Source organism: Carassius gibelio, chromosome B16 (genome assembly GCF_023724105.1).
Source record: "Carassius gibelio isolate Cgi1373 ecotype wild population from Czech Republic chromosome B16, carGib1.2-hapl.c, whole genome shotgun sequence".
Lineage (NCBI taxonomy): Eukaryota > Metazoa > Chordata > Actinopteri > Cypriniformes > Cyprinidae > Carassius > Carassius gibelio.
Genome location: NC_068411.1, coordinates 22,659,416 through 22,674,516, shown reverse-complemented (window position 1 = coordinate 22,674,516; position 15,101 = coordinate 22,659,416). Strand labels below are relative to the sequence as shown.

The 15,101-nt window shown below is 40.3% G+C and overlaps 1 protein-coding gene across 4 annotated transcripts in view; it reads left to right on the top strand.

Moving 5' to 3' along the window:
* The window catches only part of LOC127974792 (transcription factor HIVEP3), a 72,941-nt gene extending 58,431 nt beyond the window's left edge, over positions 1–14,510 (top strand). For 2 of the 4 annotated variants that reach the window (XM_052578308.1, XM_052578309.1), the window contains exons 2-7: positions 1,687–6,308; positions 6,448–6,593; positions 9,677–9,852; positions 9,964–10,083; positions 11,079–11,692; positions 12,647–14,394. In XM_052578308.1, the coding sequence (XP_052434268.1) occupies positions 2,124–6,308; positions 6,448–6,593; positions 9,677–9,852; positions 9,964–10,083; positions 11,079–11,692; positions 12,647–13,393 (5,988 nt within the window). In that variant the 5' untranslated portion in view covers positions 1,687–2,123 and the 3' untranslated portion in view covers positions 13,394–14,394. Of the gene's footprint in view, positions 1–1,686; positions 6,309–6,447; positions 6,594–9,676; positions 9,853–9,963; positions 10,084–11,078; positions 11,693–12,646; positions 14,395–14,491 lie in introns of those variants that run through there. The other 2 variants (XR_008157362.1, XM_052578310.1) reach the window with 2 other exon arrangements.
* The last annotated feature ends 591 nt before the right edge of the window (positions 14,511–15,101 follow it).

Here is a 15,101-nt window from a genome sequence, read left to right as displayed (position 1 = left end):
AATGCCAATTGTTGCCATCATTAGTAAACTAATCAAATTTTCCTGTTAGATAAATTGTGATGATATGAAAAGTCTGATCTGGTCTTTTTTTTTTTCTTTTTTTTTTTTTTTGGTCTGCTGATCACCGAGACGGGATATGATTGATTGGAGATCTGTGTATGTGGTTGAGCATATGCAAACTTCCTTTCAGTATTTTCTGTCTGCTTGAAAATGTTGCAATAGAGGGTCTCCCAGTCCAGTGCATTGCACATAGACAGCTATGAATAATTCACATAGTGTTCTCCCCATCTGAAACCCTCTTAATCACCCTGTTTAAGAGTAACATCAATACCATGTCAGAGGTCATTAAGCTGTCTTACACTTATTTTTGATGTATGAACAGACATCCGTTATAAAGTGATAACAACAAAGTCTCCTATCTACATTTGTCTTTCTCTGCACTTTTAGTTTACATCTGTTTGTATAAATCCTGATAGAAATTCAATCAACCAAGCGGTGTAATTCTATAATAAACTGTATGCCCCATTCGCGATAATAACCCTGTGCAAATCAGGTGAATTCATTATAAATTTGTGGTTCAGTCCTTTTGCAGTCAAATATATACCTATTTTATCATGAATAATGATGAAGGTCTCAGTATTGTTATATCTTCTATAATTGCTTGCTGATGATAAAAACACTGTGTAACCAAAGCCTACCTCTGCTCTGAGAACGCTCATTAAATTGTTGCGCATCACTCAGCCAGGAGCAGCTGTTTGAGAAGGCAAACTCAGTCAAGAATCTGTCAAGTTATTTCAAGAGGAAGTTTTTTTTTCTTTCATCTCAGTGTTTTTCCCTCAGTGAACACCAAGTAATGAAAACCTAAGATGCTATAGTTTTTGTGAACATATGGAAAATACGTAAGACACCTCACTGAAACAGTAAATTTTTACACAAATTTAATATTTTTGTTGTTTTCCAGTAAAATTATACCTAATGTAAATTTTCTTGAAGCAAAATTGTCTAAGATAGTAAGACTTCTTTACAGATACTATATATTGAATTAAGTATATTTTTCTTTTTGTTAGATTTAGGCTTAATTTATAGGCTAAAGTCAATTCTAGATATTTCCCTGAACGAACAAAAAAAAACCCATAAGTTTACTTCAGAACAAGCCTTAAATACTAATTAAGAATATTTTTTTCCAGTTTAGTCAAAAACCTGGAACCCTGAATTTATTCACAAAAATTAATTATTAGTTCAAATTAACCAATTTTTTTTCTTTAGAGAGTGGGAGAAAAAAAATCAGAAATAAACTATACAACTACTGTTTGTTTAATTTTTGTCCATCTCAAAATACTGCCAAAATACATGGTCTCTGATTGAATTACCTCTGGTGGATAAACATCATTGCTCATATAAGGATTAAGTTTTACCCACAGTGCATGTGCATTTTGTGTTATTGTCTTGTAAATTCACTAAAGAGATGGTCCCTAGCACTCCTGGCTGAGAATGTTTTATAGAATTATCTGTCAGGAGTTCTCTTATAGCGGTTTAGAATCAGGAATAGGAATTTATGATTTGCAAATTAATCTAAGTTGATTGATTTAAATAATTAAAAATGAGTTAAGCAGTAGTTGGTTGCTGCATTTTTTTAATAGCTTACCCAAAACTAACCACTTCTTTTATGTTTCTGTGTCTCTGCAGGGCTAGTGAAGTTCTTACATGCTACAAGCTGAAGATGGGAGACAAATAGGTCTTAAAGAATTATTCAATGTCAGCAGAGAAAGTGCCTCAAAAGCATCTTGAGACATTCTTTGCCAAGCCCCATTGCCAGGCATCAGCCCAAAAGACACAAAAAGATGAATTTCACCAAGGCTGTTTGTGAACAGGAGAGGCGACATTTAAAACAAAACCAGCACTCACATATAAGGCGGCTGCATACTGACATGGTTTAATTATGCCTTTCTCAGTTAAGACACCATCCGGTATCTTATATTAATTATGGCATAATACAATTAGCCCCCTAAAGCAAGTATAAAGTCTTTTTCCCTATCGGAAGAGTATTGATGCAATGATGTTTATCGGATTGATCCTCAAAGCAGCACTCCCATTGCATCTTTGAGGCCTCCTCCCCACATCCTATGGAGGCGGAGGAAAAGCAGTCGGCCGATGGAGTGCGGTCTGGTGGGCAACAGCAGCCATCAGAGTCTTTGTTAGCAGCGCAGCTGCCTCAGTTACAGCAACAAACTACCTCACAATCTGTCCATGGATCACGTGGCCGCCCTCAACACAGGCAGCCAAAACGCTTTGAAATGCTTCAAAGGCAGAAGCAGCAGCAACAGTCACAGGCGGGTGGATCATCTTGGCAGCTTTCAGAAGTACCTGGTCCTTCAAGAGGCAGCTGTTCTGCCCTGGGAGATCCATCTCCCCAAATTCAAAGTGTTAAGCAAACTCAGTCTCTGCACAGTGTGGAATTACAGGAAGGCACCCCATGTAGACGAGAACGTAAACCCCAAAAACCAGGGAAATATGTGTGCACATACTGCGGCCGTCCTTGTGCTAAGCCTAGCGTCCTCCAAAAACACATCCGATCTCACACTGGAGAGAGACCTTATCCATGTGTTCCATGTGGCTTTTCCTTCAAGACCAAAAGCAACTTGTACAAACACCGCAAATCCCATGCGCATCGAATAAAAGCTGGCATGGCCTCAAGTCGTGAAGAAACCAGTTTCATTGGGCCGGAAGGTGGAGCCTTAAGAGATGAGCAAGAGGAGGGTACAGAAGGAGAGAGTTCAGGTTCTGAGGATGAGACGGGGCAACACCAACCATCTACCTCACAGGGCAGGCCAACTCTGAAGAAAAGCAGTAAAGTGGAATTGTCATTTATAGAGGAGGGTCCCCAAACTGAGGATTCACAGGCAATCAAGCAAAGGTTAGCTATGAGGCTAAGCGAGAGGAAGCGAGCTCCCAGAGCATCTTCAGATGAAACGCGATCCTCACTGGGTCCCGGCAGCAAGGGGAGCACAGAATCTGGCTATTTTTCCAGTTCTGGGAGTGCTGAGCTTTCTCAAGTGAGCCCACCAAATGCCAGTGCTAAAACATATGCTGAGATAATTCTAGGAAAGTATGGACGCTTAGGACAACAGCAACGAATTTCACATCAACAACTGCAATTATCATCATCTTCAGGTCAACAGGAAAAATCAATCCCTTTCACTGTTCCTAAGACACAAGTCATTGAGCATATAACTAAGCTAATTACTATAAATGAAGCCGTGGTGGATACAAGTGAAATTGATAGTGTCAAACCAAGGCGTTCTTCACTCTCTAGAAGAAGTAGCATAGAGTCTGTAAGATTCTCTTCACCCAAAGAACCCTGTGTTCTTGAACCAAAAGCGGATGCCCCAAGCTCTTGTGGCGCTGCTGTTCAACTTATTCCTGGTACTTTTGCAAGTGAATTACCTGGCTCATACTTGGCTGAAACAGAAACACTGACTGGTCAGAGCTCCAGTGCTCTTCTTTATAGGAGTCAATCAGTGCCATCTTCTCGTAATACTTCAGATACAGCTTCACGCGGCTTTCGTTTAAGTCATTCTTTTGATGATCAGCAGGCCATAGCAGCTGAAATGAGGATTGGGCCACATCAACGTATGTTACGACGCCAACCAGCTATTGAGGTGCCAGTTGGAGTGGACCTCATTAATGAGGATGCAGGTCCTTCTTCTAGTTTGAAAGAAGTAGAATCGGGAAAGAAACAAAATAAGGAATTACACCTTTATGAGTGTGAAATTTGTGGCACTCACTTGAATAAGAACTCTTACACCGCACACAGATTAGTGTGTACGAGTAAATCTCCACACTGTCTGCAAAGTGAGGAAGGCAGTTATTTTATTGAGAATCAGCCACAGATTATGAGCTACAAGTTCAAAGCAATGGCCATGGCTGTGCGCAAAAGGAAAAAAAAAGAAGAAAGTCTTGAGGAAGACCCTCCCAGTCCAGGTCCAACAGCAGTGTCTTTCAGCTCCCAGCCTCCATCAATGCTAGGCAGTATTGATAATCAGGGCACACCTCATGGCCTTTCACAGAGCGAGGTAGAAAAAAGGAGTTCCTGGAAAGAAATTTCTGTTATCCAGCACACCAGATCCTTTGAAAAACAGGAAAGCATCTCTATGGCAAATCAGGAAGCAGAGTCAGAACACGAGCAATCACAGGAGCCAAAACCAATCTCTACATCGCGGTTAATTCGTCAACATAACATTCAAGTGCCAGAAATTCTTGTTACAGAGGAGCCAGATACCGAGATGGTCATTCATCCAGCGTGCACGTACACCTCTAAAGAGTCAGAAAAAGTGGAGGAATTCCAGTGGCCTCAGCGTAGCCAAAGTATGGCTCAGCTCCCTGCAGAGAAGCTACCACCAAAAAAGAAGCGTCTCCGTTTAGCTGAGGCAGCCCAATCATCAGGAGAATCTAGCTTTGAGTCAGTATCCTTGCCACACAGCCCAAGCCAAGAGAGCAATGTTTCCCATGCCTCCAGTCGATCTGCATCCTTTGAGGAATCTGGAAGGCCAGACACAGAGATGCAAAGTGGTACCTGGATCTCCCAAGGCTCTCACATGCTGACTGTTCCATCAAGTCTTCATCAGCACCATCATTCTCACAGAGAGATGCGCCGCTCAACCTCTGAACAGGCAACTGCAAGTCCTTCACACCCTGCACATGTAGAGGAAACAAGAAGTAAGTCATTTGACTATGGCTCCCTCTCTCAAGAGCGCACTTTTGCTTCTTGGAAGGAGAGGAGGAAATGTCTCTTGGTGAAGCACGGAACCCTTGGTGAACCTGATCAGGAGGAGCCATGTACTAAACCTGGCATCTCCACTGTTTGCCAGTCCTACTTAGGTCATCCTCCATTCAAATACACAGAGCATAGAATGGAAGGCAGGATCCCTAGGATTAGCTCAGATCATATAGGGAAGACCCTGCAGCTCATCCAATCCCCTCTTTCACTCCCACCATCAGTTTTCCCCCTACAACAAGCAAACCCAGATTTTTGTTCCCCAAGTCAGCTCTCTAGATTCCTTCCAGTCACAACAGCAGTAATTTCTACCCAGATGTTTCAGCAAGCCTTCCTTCACAGTGAGCCACCTCCACCACATCCAAGACCCATAGAATATGTAGAGCGCCTGGGATTACCCCTTCAACCACTCACTACTTTATTCCCGCTACAATCCAGTGATGTTGCTCAGGCTGTTTGCTTTCCCATGCCAGGTGGTCTGACTATTCAGGTTCCCTCGGGGCCGCTTTTCAGTGAGTCTAGGTCATCACCTTCCTCCTTGCATACTCCCAGTCATTCACAACAGCAGCTAGTCACCCGCCACAACCCCCGTCCTGTGATTGCCCCTTGCCTTCAACAGCTAATGCCAATGGTGTCTCTTGTAGTGCCTGTGCGCTTACAGACTCACATTCCTACCTATGCTAGTGCCATGTATACAACCATCTCACAAATTTTAGCCACAACGCAACATCCAGTCTGCTGCACAGCTATGGTAATCATGGGTAAGCTGGAGGGAGACAAGCTTCAGAGATCTTACCTTAGGCTGCCCTCGCCTAGCCCCAAGAGCTATATTCCCTTGCCTCTCCCTATTGAGCATGGAGCAGTTGCTTCATCTGATGATAGCTGTGGACACCTTGGTGCTGGAGGAAGTAAGCGAATGCTGTCACCTGCAGGTAGTCTAGAACTCAGTTTAGAGGCACAACGGCATCAAAAACGGGTGAAAGAGGAGGAGGAGAAAGAAGAGTGCAACAAGGAAGATGACGTTAACAAATGTGACAATAAATCTCAGGAGGTAGGTCAGGGAAAAATTAACAAGAGGCTAACAGTGGAGACAGCGGGGAGGGCCAAAGATCCAAGAGAAGTACCTGAAAGAGAAAAGTTAATCAAACAGGACTTAACCCAACACAAATCTGAGACCTTGAAGGAAGAGGGAAGGAAAGAGGCAGGAGATCGGTATGCTCCAAGGGTAACAAGTCCAGAGAGAACCATGGACCCCTCATACCCCAGTCTGCATACCACTACATCCGTCAGCTGGTGCTACTTGAATTATACAAAGCCCAACCCCTCTACACACAGAGATTCAACTTCTGTCTATTCCTCGTGGAGTGTTAGCATGCATAACCCCAATATACCTGGCTTGTCCACCAAAATATTACTGTCCCTGCTGCACTCCAAACAGAAATATAGTGCTGAGACATACACTTTGGCTACAGCTCCACCGTCAACCACTGACAAGCTGGTTCCTACTGACGGCAAGACAACTAGTGCATCAGAGGTAAACATCACTGTAATTTTTCATTTCAACACATTGCAGAGATTAATAAATAAAAATGTTTTAAACTGCCTGATGGTGGTGGTGTTGTGTATAGATTTATTACAATGTTGGTGAATTAACCTGTCTGTCTGGAGTGTAGGTATGTGCTTCTCCACCCAACACACCCATCAAAGTAAAAGAGGAACCAACAAATGAACAGGGCGATAAAGAGAAGAAGAGTGCTGATGACATGCCCACTACTTCGACTCAAAGTGAGACGGCACGTATTCGCATTTTTGAAGGCGGGTGAGTAAATTCTTGCTTGCTATTTTTGAATCTGTAGCTGGTCAAGATAAGATAAAATAGTTTAGATACAGTAAAGCTTAAATAGTTAGTTATACTACAAGCTACTAACAATACAATATTGTAAAAATAGCAATGCAAAGTTTTGTCATACTAGACTTCTGTTTATTGGAACAAGTAGCTTGTCACTGAAAATGCATTATTTAAAAATAGTTGACCTTCCCTGTATACCTTGTTGCAAAAAAAAAAAAGGGTATGCTGGTTATATATCCTGTTTTGAAGCAGGGCAGCTGGTTTAAGCTGGTCCTTAGCTGATCATGAGCTGGTTTAAGATGGTCATGTGCTTGTCCTAAGCTAGTTGAGCAACTAGCTCCTGCTCAGGACAAGCATAAACCAGCTCATGACCAACTAAGGACAAGATTTATCCAGCTCGAACCAGCTGCCATGCTTCAAAACATGCCTAACCAACATATTTTTATCAACAGGGTACAACATTTATCTATAGTATTAACTAATAATTATATAGCATATGCAGTTTGAAGTCAAGTTAAAGTCAAAGAGTATTAATAGTGCAATTTATTAATTATCTTCCTGCTATGAAAGTGAATTTTTGTAAGTGCCAATTACAGCACAGTTACCGCTCAGCTTGAGGTTTTCAGTTTATTTGCTGTGTGAGTGACAAAGACATGGTACTACAGGTGAGACTACGAACCATTAGGGACTTCATTTATCCTGCCTTGTTCAGTTGTCTGCAGAATTCACACCTTGCTTAAAGGTTTGAATTTGGATGGAGCGGAGTGCTGATAACTTAGTAGCTCTGCAGATTTATTTTTGAAGTCTGCTGCTCATTAGTGTGGTGCCAACTAAATCTGCATACTGTAGCACAGTTAACAAGTAACAACATCAAGATTAAACATCACCTTGAATAAATACAGTAACTACTGAATTTCAAGTCCGCACAACTTCACAGTGAGATAATAATTTGTTTGTTTTTCTTAGGAACAATAACTAACTGTTGTTAAATTTGTTGAGATAAGATAATCAAAATACTACACAACATTAATATTCATGAGTACATTATGAAGGGAAACAATGCTTTGACCCTAGTTTGTGTCATTTTTAGTATAAAAAAAATGTAAGGACAGCAGATTGATGGATGAATGGATAATAAAAAGGAGAGAAAGGAAAGCTGACCTGTAAATATCAAAAGCTTTGGATTCATTAGCTGGGTCTCTTGAATTCATCTGCTTATGCAGGGATCTCAATGTGGCTGAGTGCTTAAACTGCGGCAACAACTCACTACAGCCTGCATTTTTATCCCTGCTTCCTTTGTCTCTCTCGCTGCCTTTATTTCGCTCATACGCTTCTTCCGCCTTGCACACCCACGCACTCCCTAATCACATCAGTCTCTATGCTCTCTGTCTCACACTCACACACACACACACACACACACACACTCCATTTTGTCTCCTAAACTTCTCACATCCATCAGCACCCTTTTGTCTCTGCCCCCCTTCATAACTGTATTTGTTGTTTGCTTTCTTCCTCATGAGCAGAACACTATCTTACTGAAGGACAAAGTTGCCAGTTTTTCTGTAGGCACCAGCCCCTTTCAAAGACACCTTTCTAAAAATAGTCGACAGGTGTGTTTGTATATTAAAAGACTTTAATGTCATCCCTCTGATTGCATTTGCAGTGTCCTAAATGCAAGATGGGTCCCACAAAATGGAGTGTACTAGATTCCTTTTTTTTTTTTATATACTTAGGAACAGATGTTTAGCAAGTTGTTTTCTCTCCACCCCATCCATTTTTACACTTTTCATGAAAGCCTACAGACAGCTTTCAGAATGCATATGCTGTCTATAAAAACATATCCCATCCTGCTGCTACTGTAGCTGACATAAAGCAGATCAGGATTCATACTCTAGCAGTCAATAATGCAATTTTGCATTAATATATTCTCTCTGACTGTGGTATTCACAGCATTGCCTCCATAAGCCTGTAACAAAGATTTTCACATCAAGCTTTTGAACAGCGAATTTTATATATATTATAATTATTATTAAAAATATAATAATAAATTATATACTTATTATTGTTAAATACATAAAACATGTGCTTATTTTTTATTATTCACTTTTCTCCATTTAATGTTTTTATTTAATTTGTAAGTTTATGTAAAATGATTTATGTTTGTTGCTAGAGTATATATCAAGTATGTTTGTTAACCCCAAGAGGGTTTTTAGGACCATTTTGATTGTCTTATATCAGCCTAAAGAGGTTTATTTTACTGTGCTGACTGGCTCTGCAGTTTTCTGCTTATTAAATAAATATATGGATATGAAATGAGGATTTAAGTTATCTTATTATCTTTAATTAGGTTAATGTTTCTGCTAAATAGAATAGTCTAATACAACAAAAAACAGTTTAGCAACCACACAAGCACTGCAACAGTATTAGAAAATGTATATATTGTTGTTAATCTTTAACACAAATTACTTTCTCTATGGACTAGTTATCTAGCGTATTTAGCACCAATGTCTTTCAAATTTTTCCTCTCTCATCTTACTTTTTTGTTCCTAGCCAAGTTTACTTTTAAAAGCATTGTTTTATACATTCCTGATTGTTTTAGAATATAATAGGAATATAAAAATATGAAGTAATGCCATTAAATACAACTAAATCTCTTGTACATTACATTGTTCATTGGGTAAACTTGTATTTGTTAAGAGACCTTCAGTATGATATGACGCATGATATGGAGTTAATAAAGTTGTATATATGGCCAATTTTATCTCTCTGTCCCCAGTTGGAATTGTCTTGCCAGCAAAAAAACACATCATTTGAGCCAAAGCATGGTTTCTTGAGACCATCAGTGGTCTGACAAGTGCTGAAAATATATAGTGGCAGTCCAGACCTCTTCTAATGAGGGATTCGGTGTTGTGGAAAATTTATATCAGGATCCTGCCAAAGTGAAGACTCTATCTTTATATTATTCATCTTAATGAATCTATTATTTTTATTAACCTATCTGTCTGTCTGTCTGTCTCTCTCTCTCGCTCTCTCCGTCTCTCTTACCTGAGCAGGTATAAGTCAAATGAGGACTATGTGTATGTTCGGGGTCGAGGGAGAGGAAAGTATGTGTGTGGAGAATGTGGGATTCGCTGCAAGAAGCCCAGCATGCTAAAAAAGCACATTCGCACTCATACAGACGTCCGTCCTTATGTCTGTAAGCACTGCAACTTCGCCTTTAAAACCAAAGGTAGGCATATATCATTTTTCAAACACATCCCATCCAGCTACATCACAGTTCCTCTCTGTTTGAGTTCTTGTCACAAAAAACGATGTGATTTTTGTATTCTGTGTAATGGAGAATACCCTTTCCTAAAAGGGAACCTTACCAAACACATGAAGTCCAAGGCCCACGGCAAGAAATGCCTGGAGATGGGTGTGTCAGAGTCATCTGTGGATGAGCTGGAGTCTGAGGAAGCAGGTAGGGTTTCCAAAAAGAGTTTTTGTGGTTTGATGAACATCAGGGGTGGGAGTGACAATATGTAATTGCAGTTTGATGATTTAAGCCATATTCCACAGGCATAGTTTATTGTTACATTACATTCATATGATACTTCAGAACTTCACACATTGAAAATGCAGATGGCTTATGGTATAGTGAAGTATACTGTACATTTCAAAACCTTAAATTGCTCACCCTTTCTGCTACAGACTAATTCTAGAACATATTCCACCATATCCAGATATTTTTTAGTTTGTTTGCTTCATTGGTGCAAAAGTGATGTCAACCTTGCAGTGTGCTTTCAGTCTTGAAAGTTGAAAGAAGCCAATGAAAATAGTTTGCCATAAAGAGAAGCAAGACTGACCTTCAGTTTACTGTGTTTATATAAAGCCAGAACTGAAAATGGCCTTCTCTCTCTCTCTCTCTCTCTCTCTCTCTCTCTCTCTCTCTCTCTCTCTCTCTCTCGACATTTTTTCATTCTCAGTTCATCTAAGAGCTGCAAGGAGATTTCATTCAGTCACATTCCATTCACTAGATTTTAAATGTAGCTGGTGAATGAAGCACGACTCAAAAACATATATTCTTTTTTATTTACTTTTATTTGAATGTTATATATAGCTTTCCCTGGGAGATTAATGAGAGTTTATGAGAGGAGACTGGGGCTAGTTGTCATAAGAGCTTTGAGTCTAAATTGTTTATTTTTATATTTTTATAACTATATAGTTTTATAGTTATTACTTTTAACTCTATTTTTGAGCAAATAAATGCAGACTTGGTGAGCCTAAGTGACTTCTTGTCAACCCCAGACCTTTCAACAGTAATACTAAAATGACTTTCAAGAATGAGTCTACAACTATGAATATTAACTGGATTAAAAAGTGTGTAGGCTGACCTCGATCTCCCATTTGGGTTCATATTTTGATCGTATTGACTCCTTTGTTACATTTATGAATGCATTCATTTCTGTCCAACAGGGGGCAGTGAGGAGCGAGTGTGTGAGTCAGAAGAACAGGAGGAGCACCAGTTTTCTGATGTTGAAGATTCTGAAGCAGAAGATGATGAGGATGAGGAAGAAGACTTCTCTTCCCACGATGAACCATCTTCAGCCTGTTCCACTGATACTCGTCAATCCACAGGTGACCTTTCTGAAAGTGGCCAAGGCCCACAGACCGAGCCCTCTGACCCTGCAGCCAAAGAGGAACACTCCTCACCCCACAGACCATGGCCTGGCATACGAGCCTCGTCTCCAGGCAGCAAGAGGGCGTTGTTCTCCCGCAAGGGCTGGGAGGTTTCCCCGAGGACCTTCTCCCCTAGCAGTGAAGGCTCTCCCCTTAGAAGCCTGTCTCCAAGGCTTGAACTGTCCTCACCCAGCCGTCATCTCTCTCCTTCCCCAGAGAGGGGTCCGTCACCCATCAGAGCCCTCTCCCCTCTCTCACCTCTCTCACCTCTGAGGCCTGTATCCCCGGCACGGTACAGGAGAGCAAGAGCCATCTCCTCTCATACGCCCCTAAAGCCCCAGCATCGGCCGCACAGCTCACCCGCAGGGCTCCACTGGGAGCCTAGCACACCAGCTACTGAGCGTCAAAAGGTTGGAAACGCAACACAATTTAAATAATGTTTTCAATATTACATTTCTTCTCTGCGCTTTCAAAGTAAAATGTCCAGTGAGTGAGCACAAAAAAAGAGATGAACATGAATGTGGCAACATTACATTATGTTGGTTGTTGTACATTTATCAACAGTTCAGATGTTTGTGTCACATTTGAAAACAACATAGCACCTAAATTACTAAACCATGCCTAGCAAAAACTAATGTGAGATGAAAGTAATGTCGACATTTTCTGATGTTGGTTGTTGTACATATGGCAGGAGTAAGTGAGTGCATGGTCATATTTGAAAAGAAAATACACCCACTAAACCCTATCTAGAAAAAGCAAATGTTTCATAAAATCTCAGTTTTCTTAGAAAACAGATGAATGTTATTGTGAACATTTTACTGTATTAGTTATATGTATCACGTCAAAGGCAAACCTGAGATAGAACATCATTTGATTGAGCAGTTATGCCATTTAATATTACTTTTACAAGTCTTTGTGTTTCACGGGACTCGTACCCAAAGGGTTCTGCATCCTTCAATATTGTTCCAGCTGAGCTGCCAAGAAAGTTTACTTTGTTAAAAAGACATACATTTGAAGCAGTTTATGTGATTAGTTAAAAATGATGCATTTGGTAAAAAGTGGTCATAACATAGTATTATGCAAGGAACTGCAAATTTTTCTTTCAGTCTGTGTGAGATTTATTATTACTATTATTATTAGTATTATTATTATTAAATGTTCACAAATGTTTTTTGATTGTATGAAGTGTAAATTAAATGATAATTAGAAAATATTTTAAACTCAAACCAAAAAATGTTACATTAAAAATATATACTGGCTAGGAAAATATGCTGAAAAAAAAGAAAATCAAAGACAAAAACAATGAAGTTTCAGTTATTACAAACTATACAAGTTTGATTGCAGCACCATGTCTCCCCCTACAGGACAAGCCTGGTACTCAGCCAACTCTACAGGAGCATATGCCCCTGGATCCCTGCCTGCTTTCCCCATCCCTACGCTTCTCTCCAAGTGAGTCTTTCCCTCCGAGTCCAGGGATGCTACGAACAGTGGACCGCATGTTTAGCCACCTTCCTTTACACTCCCAAGATCAAGTCCGCATGCCCTATCACATGATACCCATTGGGGGCATCCAAATGGTGCAGCTCAGACCCCGAGCACGCCCCAAACTGGAACGACAGTCATCCTCCACCCCTTCGCCCACCTCTCCCAAAGAGGACTCCCCTTTTTCCCTCACCAGGAGGGATTATCCATGGATCTCGTTTCCGGAAACCAGTCCGCAAAGGACTCTGGCGAACACCAGGACAAAAAGCCAAGATGACGGAGCCAGCCGGTCTGACCTGTCTTGTCCCAGTACAAGCTCGACGTTACCCAAACTTCTCCCTTCACAACACGGTGGAGGGGAGCAATGGACTGCAAAGGTCAGAAAGCAATATGGCGACTCGAGCTCCGCCACAAAGACTTGCACCTCCGGTCCCGAAACATCCAGGAAAGCGGCGGCAGACAGCGATGAAGGAGTTGAGAGGATCTCACGGGGGGAAGTAGCGAGTTCCTCTTGTGAAACGGAAAAGCCTGTAGCGGCGCCACTCAGGGGACGTGGCTCTTTTTCAGAAGGATGTTCAGGATCTGGCAGTGCTCCTCAGAGCCAGGACGGTGATCCAGATAGCACTTAAAAGCCTCTGTGCACAGTGGTGAAATGCTTTCTACTGCTAATACTACTATTGTTTTTTTTTGTTTTTTTTGTAATGCGCTTATTTTTATATATACAACATTTTCAATACTATTGGTAACTTGGTAAATGTAAATGTTTGTTCTGCAATATTCAAGATTGTAATATGATGCACTTTTTTTTTCTTGGAAAAAATATTTCTGTAAATGGATTTCGTCTGTCCCTTCTGTATCTTTATTGACATTGCAATCTTAATATATCTATTTCAATATGTATATGTTAAAAAAAAGAGAGAGAGAGAGAGAAAAAACTTGTACTTGCAAAATATTACAAATTGGTATGATTACATTTCTAAATGACCAAGATGAAAACTTAAATCAAGAGTAATTCCAATATTTCGTCTCTTGTCCAGTATTGCGCAAATTCTAGTGATGTGTGCCTTTTTCTGTCCAGATATACTGCTTGAAGTGTCAAAGATAAAAAGCTCTTTCTTTTTGTGAATATAGATTTTTTTTTTTGTGTGTGTTTTTAATATGAGCTGGTATTTGAAGAAGCAAAAGGATTTTCTTTATACAATAGGGTAAACGAGAGAGACGTTGCTGTTATATAGACAAGAAACAAAGGTTTCGGCGGCAAGCCTTGCAGGGAAATTGCACTGACGTCATATTTTTTATAATACAAGTGATTAAATGATTAGATAAATTGTCTCTGTACAGATAGAAAGTCTATGGTCCATATTTATTGCCATGTGAAAATATGAAAATGCCTATGTTTTGTTTACTTTGGTTTTCAAAGGGATTTCTATTGTCATTTTTATTATTATTTACACTTTTTGTTAATAGTTTTTTTTTTTTAGTTATGACCTCAAGACTTGAAATGAAGAAACTGGACAGGCTTTTCAGTGAAGTCGGTCAATAGCCGAAGTTCTGAGTGGATCAGGTGCCCTCCAAATTTGTCAGACATTTTACATTTCTGAACCAATAAAGGTACACCAGGAATTACTAATCCTGCTTATGATTGTGTCCAGTGTTTTTGCGACCAGCAGATGGTGCAGTCTGTTCATTCATGCCACTTTCATTCTCATTTTCGAGTGTTCCCACAGGGACCTGAGCAGGTGGACTTCAGCAAGCTGTGTGGGAGGCATTCACTGCCTGTTCCAACCAGCTTTCATAGTTTCCGGGAGAAAAAAGATAGCAGTGTAGAGTCAAATATCTGGGCTTCCGCAAGATTTCTATTCCCAAGCGAAAAACATTCGAGTCTGAGACGTGGCAGATCATCTGCTCACTTCCTAAATGCAGTTTGTCCAAGGCTATTTCAGAAGTGTCTCTTTTTTTTAGTTCATTCTTCTTGAGACGTTATCAAATTCAGTTATGTCATTTTTTGTTTTGTTTTCTCCATGTAGAGTTCCACAGCTGTGTGTGACAGATGTGTTTGCTGTGGAGAGCATTGCACAGACCTTGAAGCCACTCTGTCATTTCCATCCAACTTTTTAATCTGAAAAGATTCAATACAGGCTGTGCTATCAGCATGAACAGACATAATGTGAAATGTTTCATCATTCACAACAAATTTTATGCAGACTATCTTATATTAGATTATTACTTTTAATCAGTTACTCATTCTACTAAATAAGCATTTACTGAGGATCTGTGTGAATGTGTACAGACAATCTTCTGTTTCAGTCTAGAGTCCTTTAATAAGAAGTAGAAATA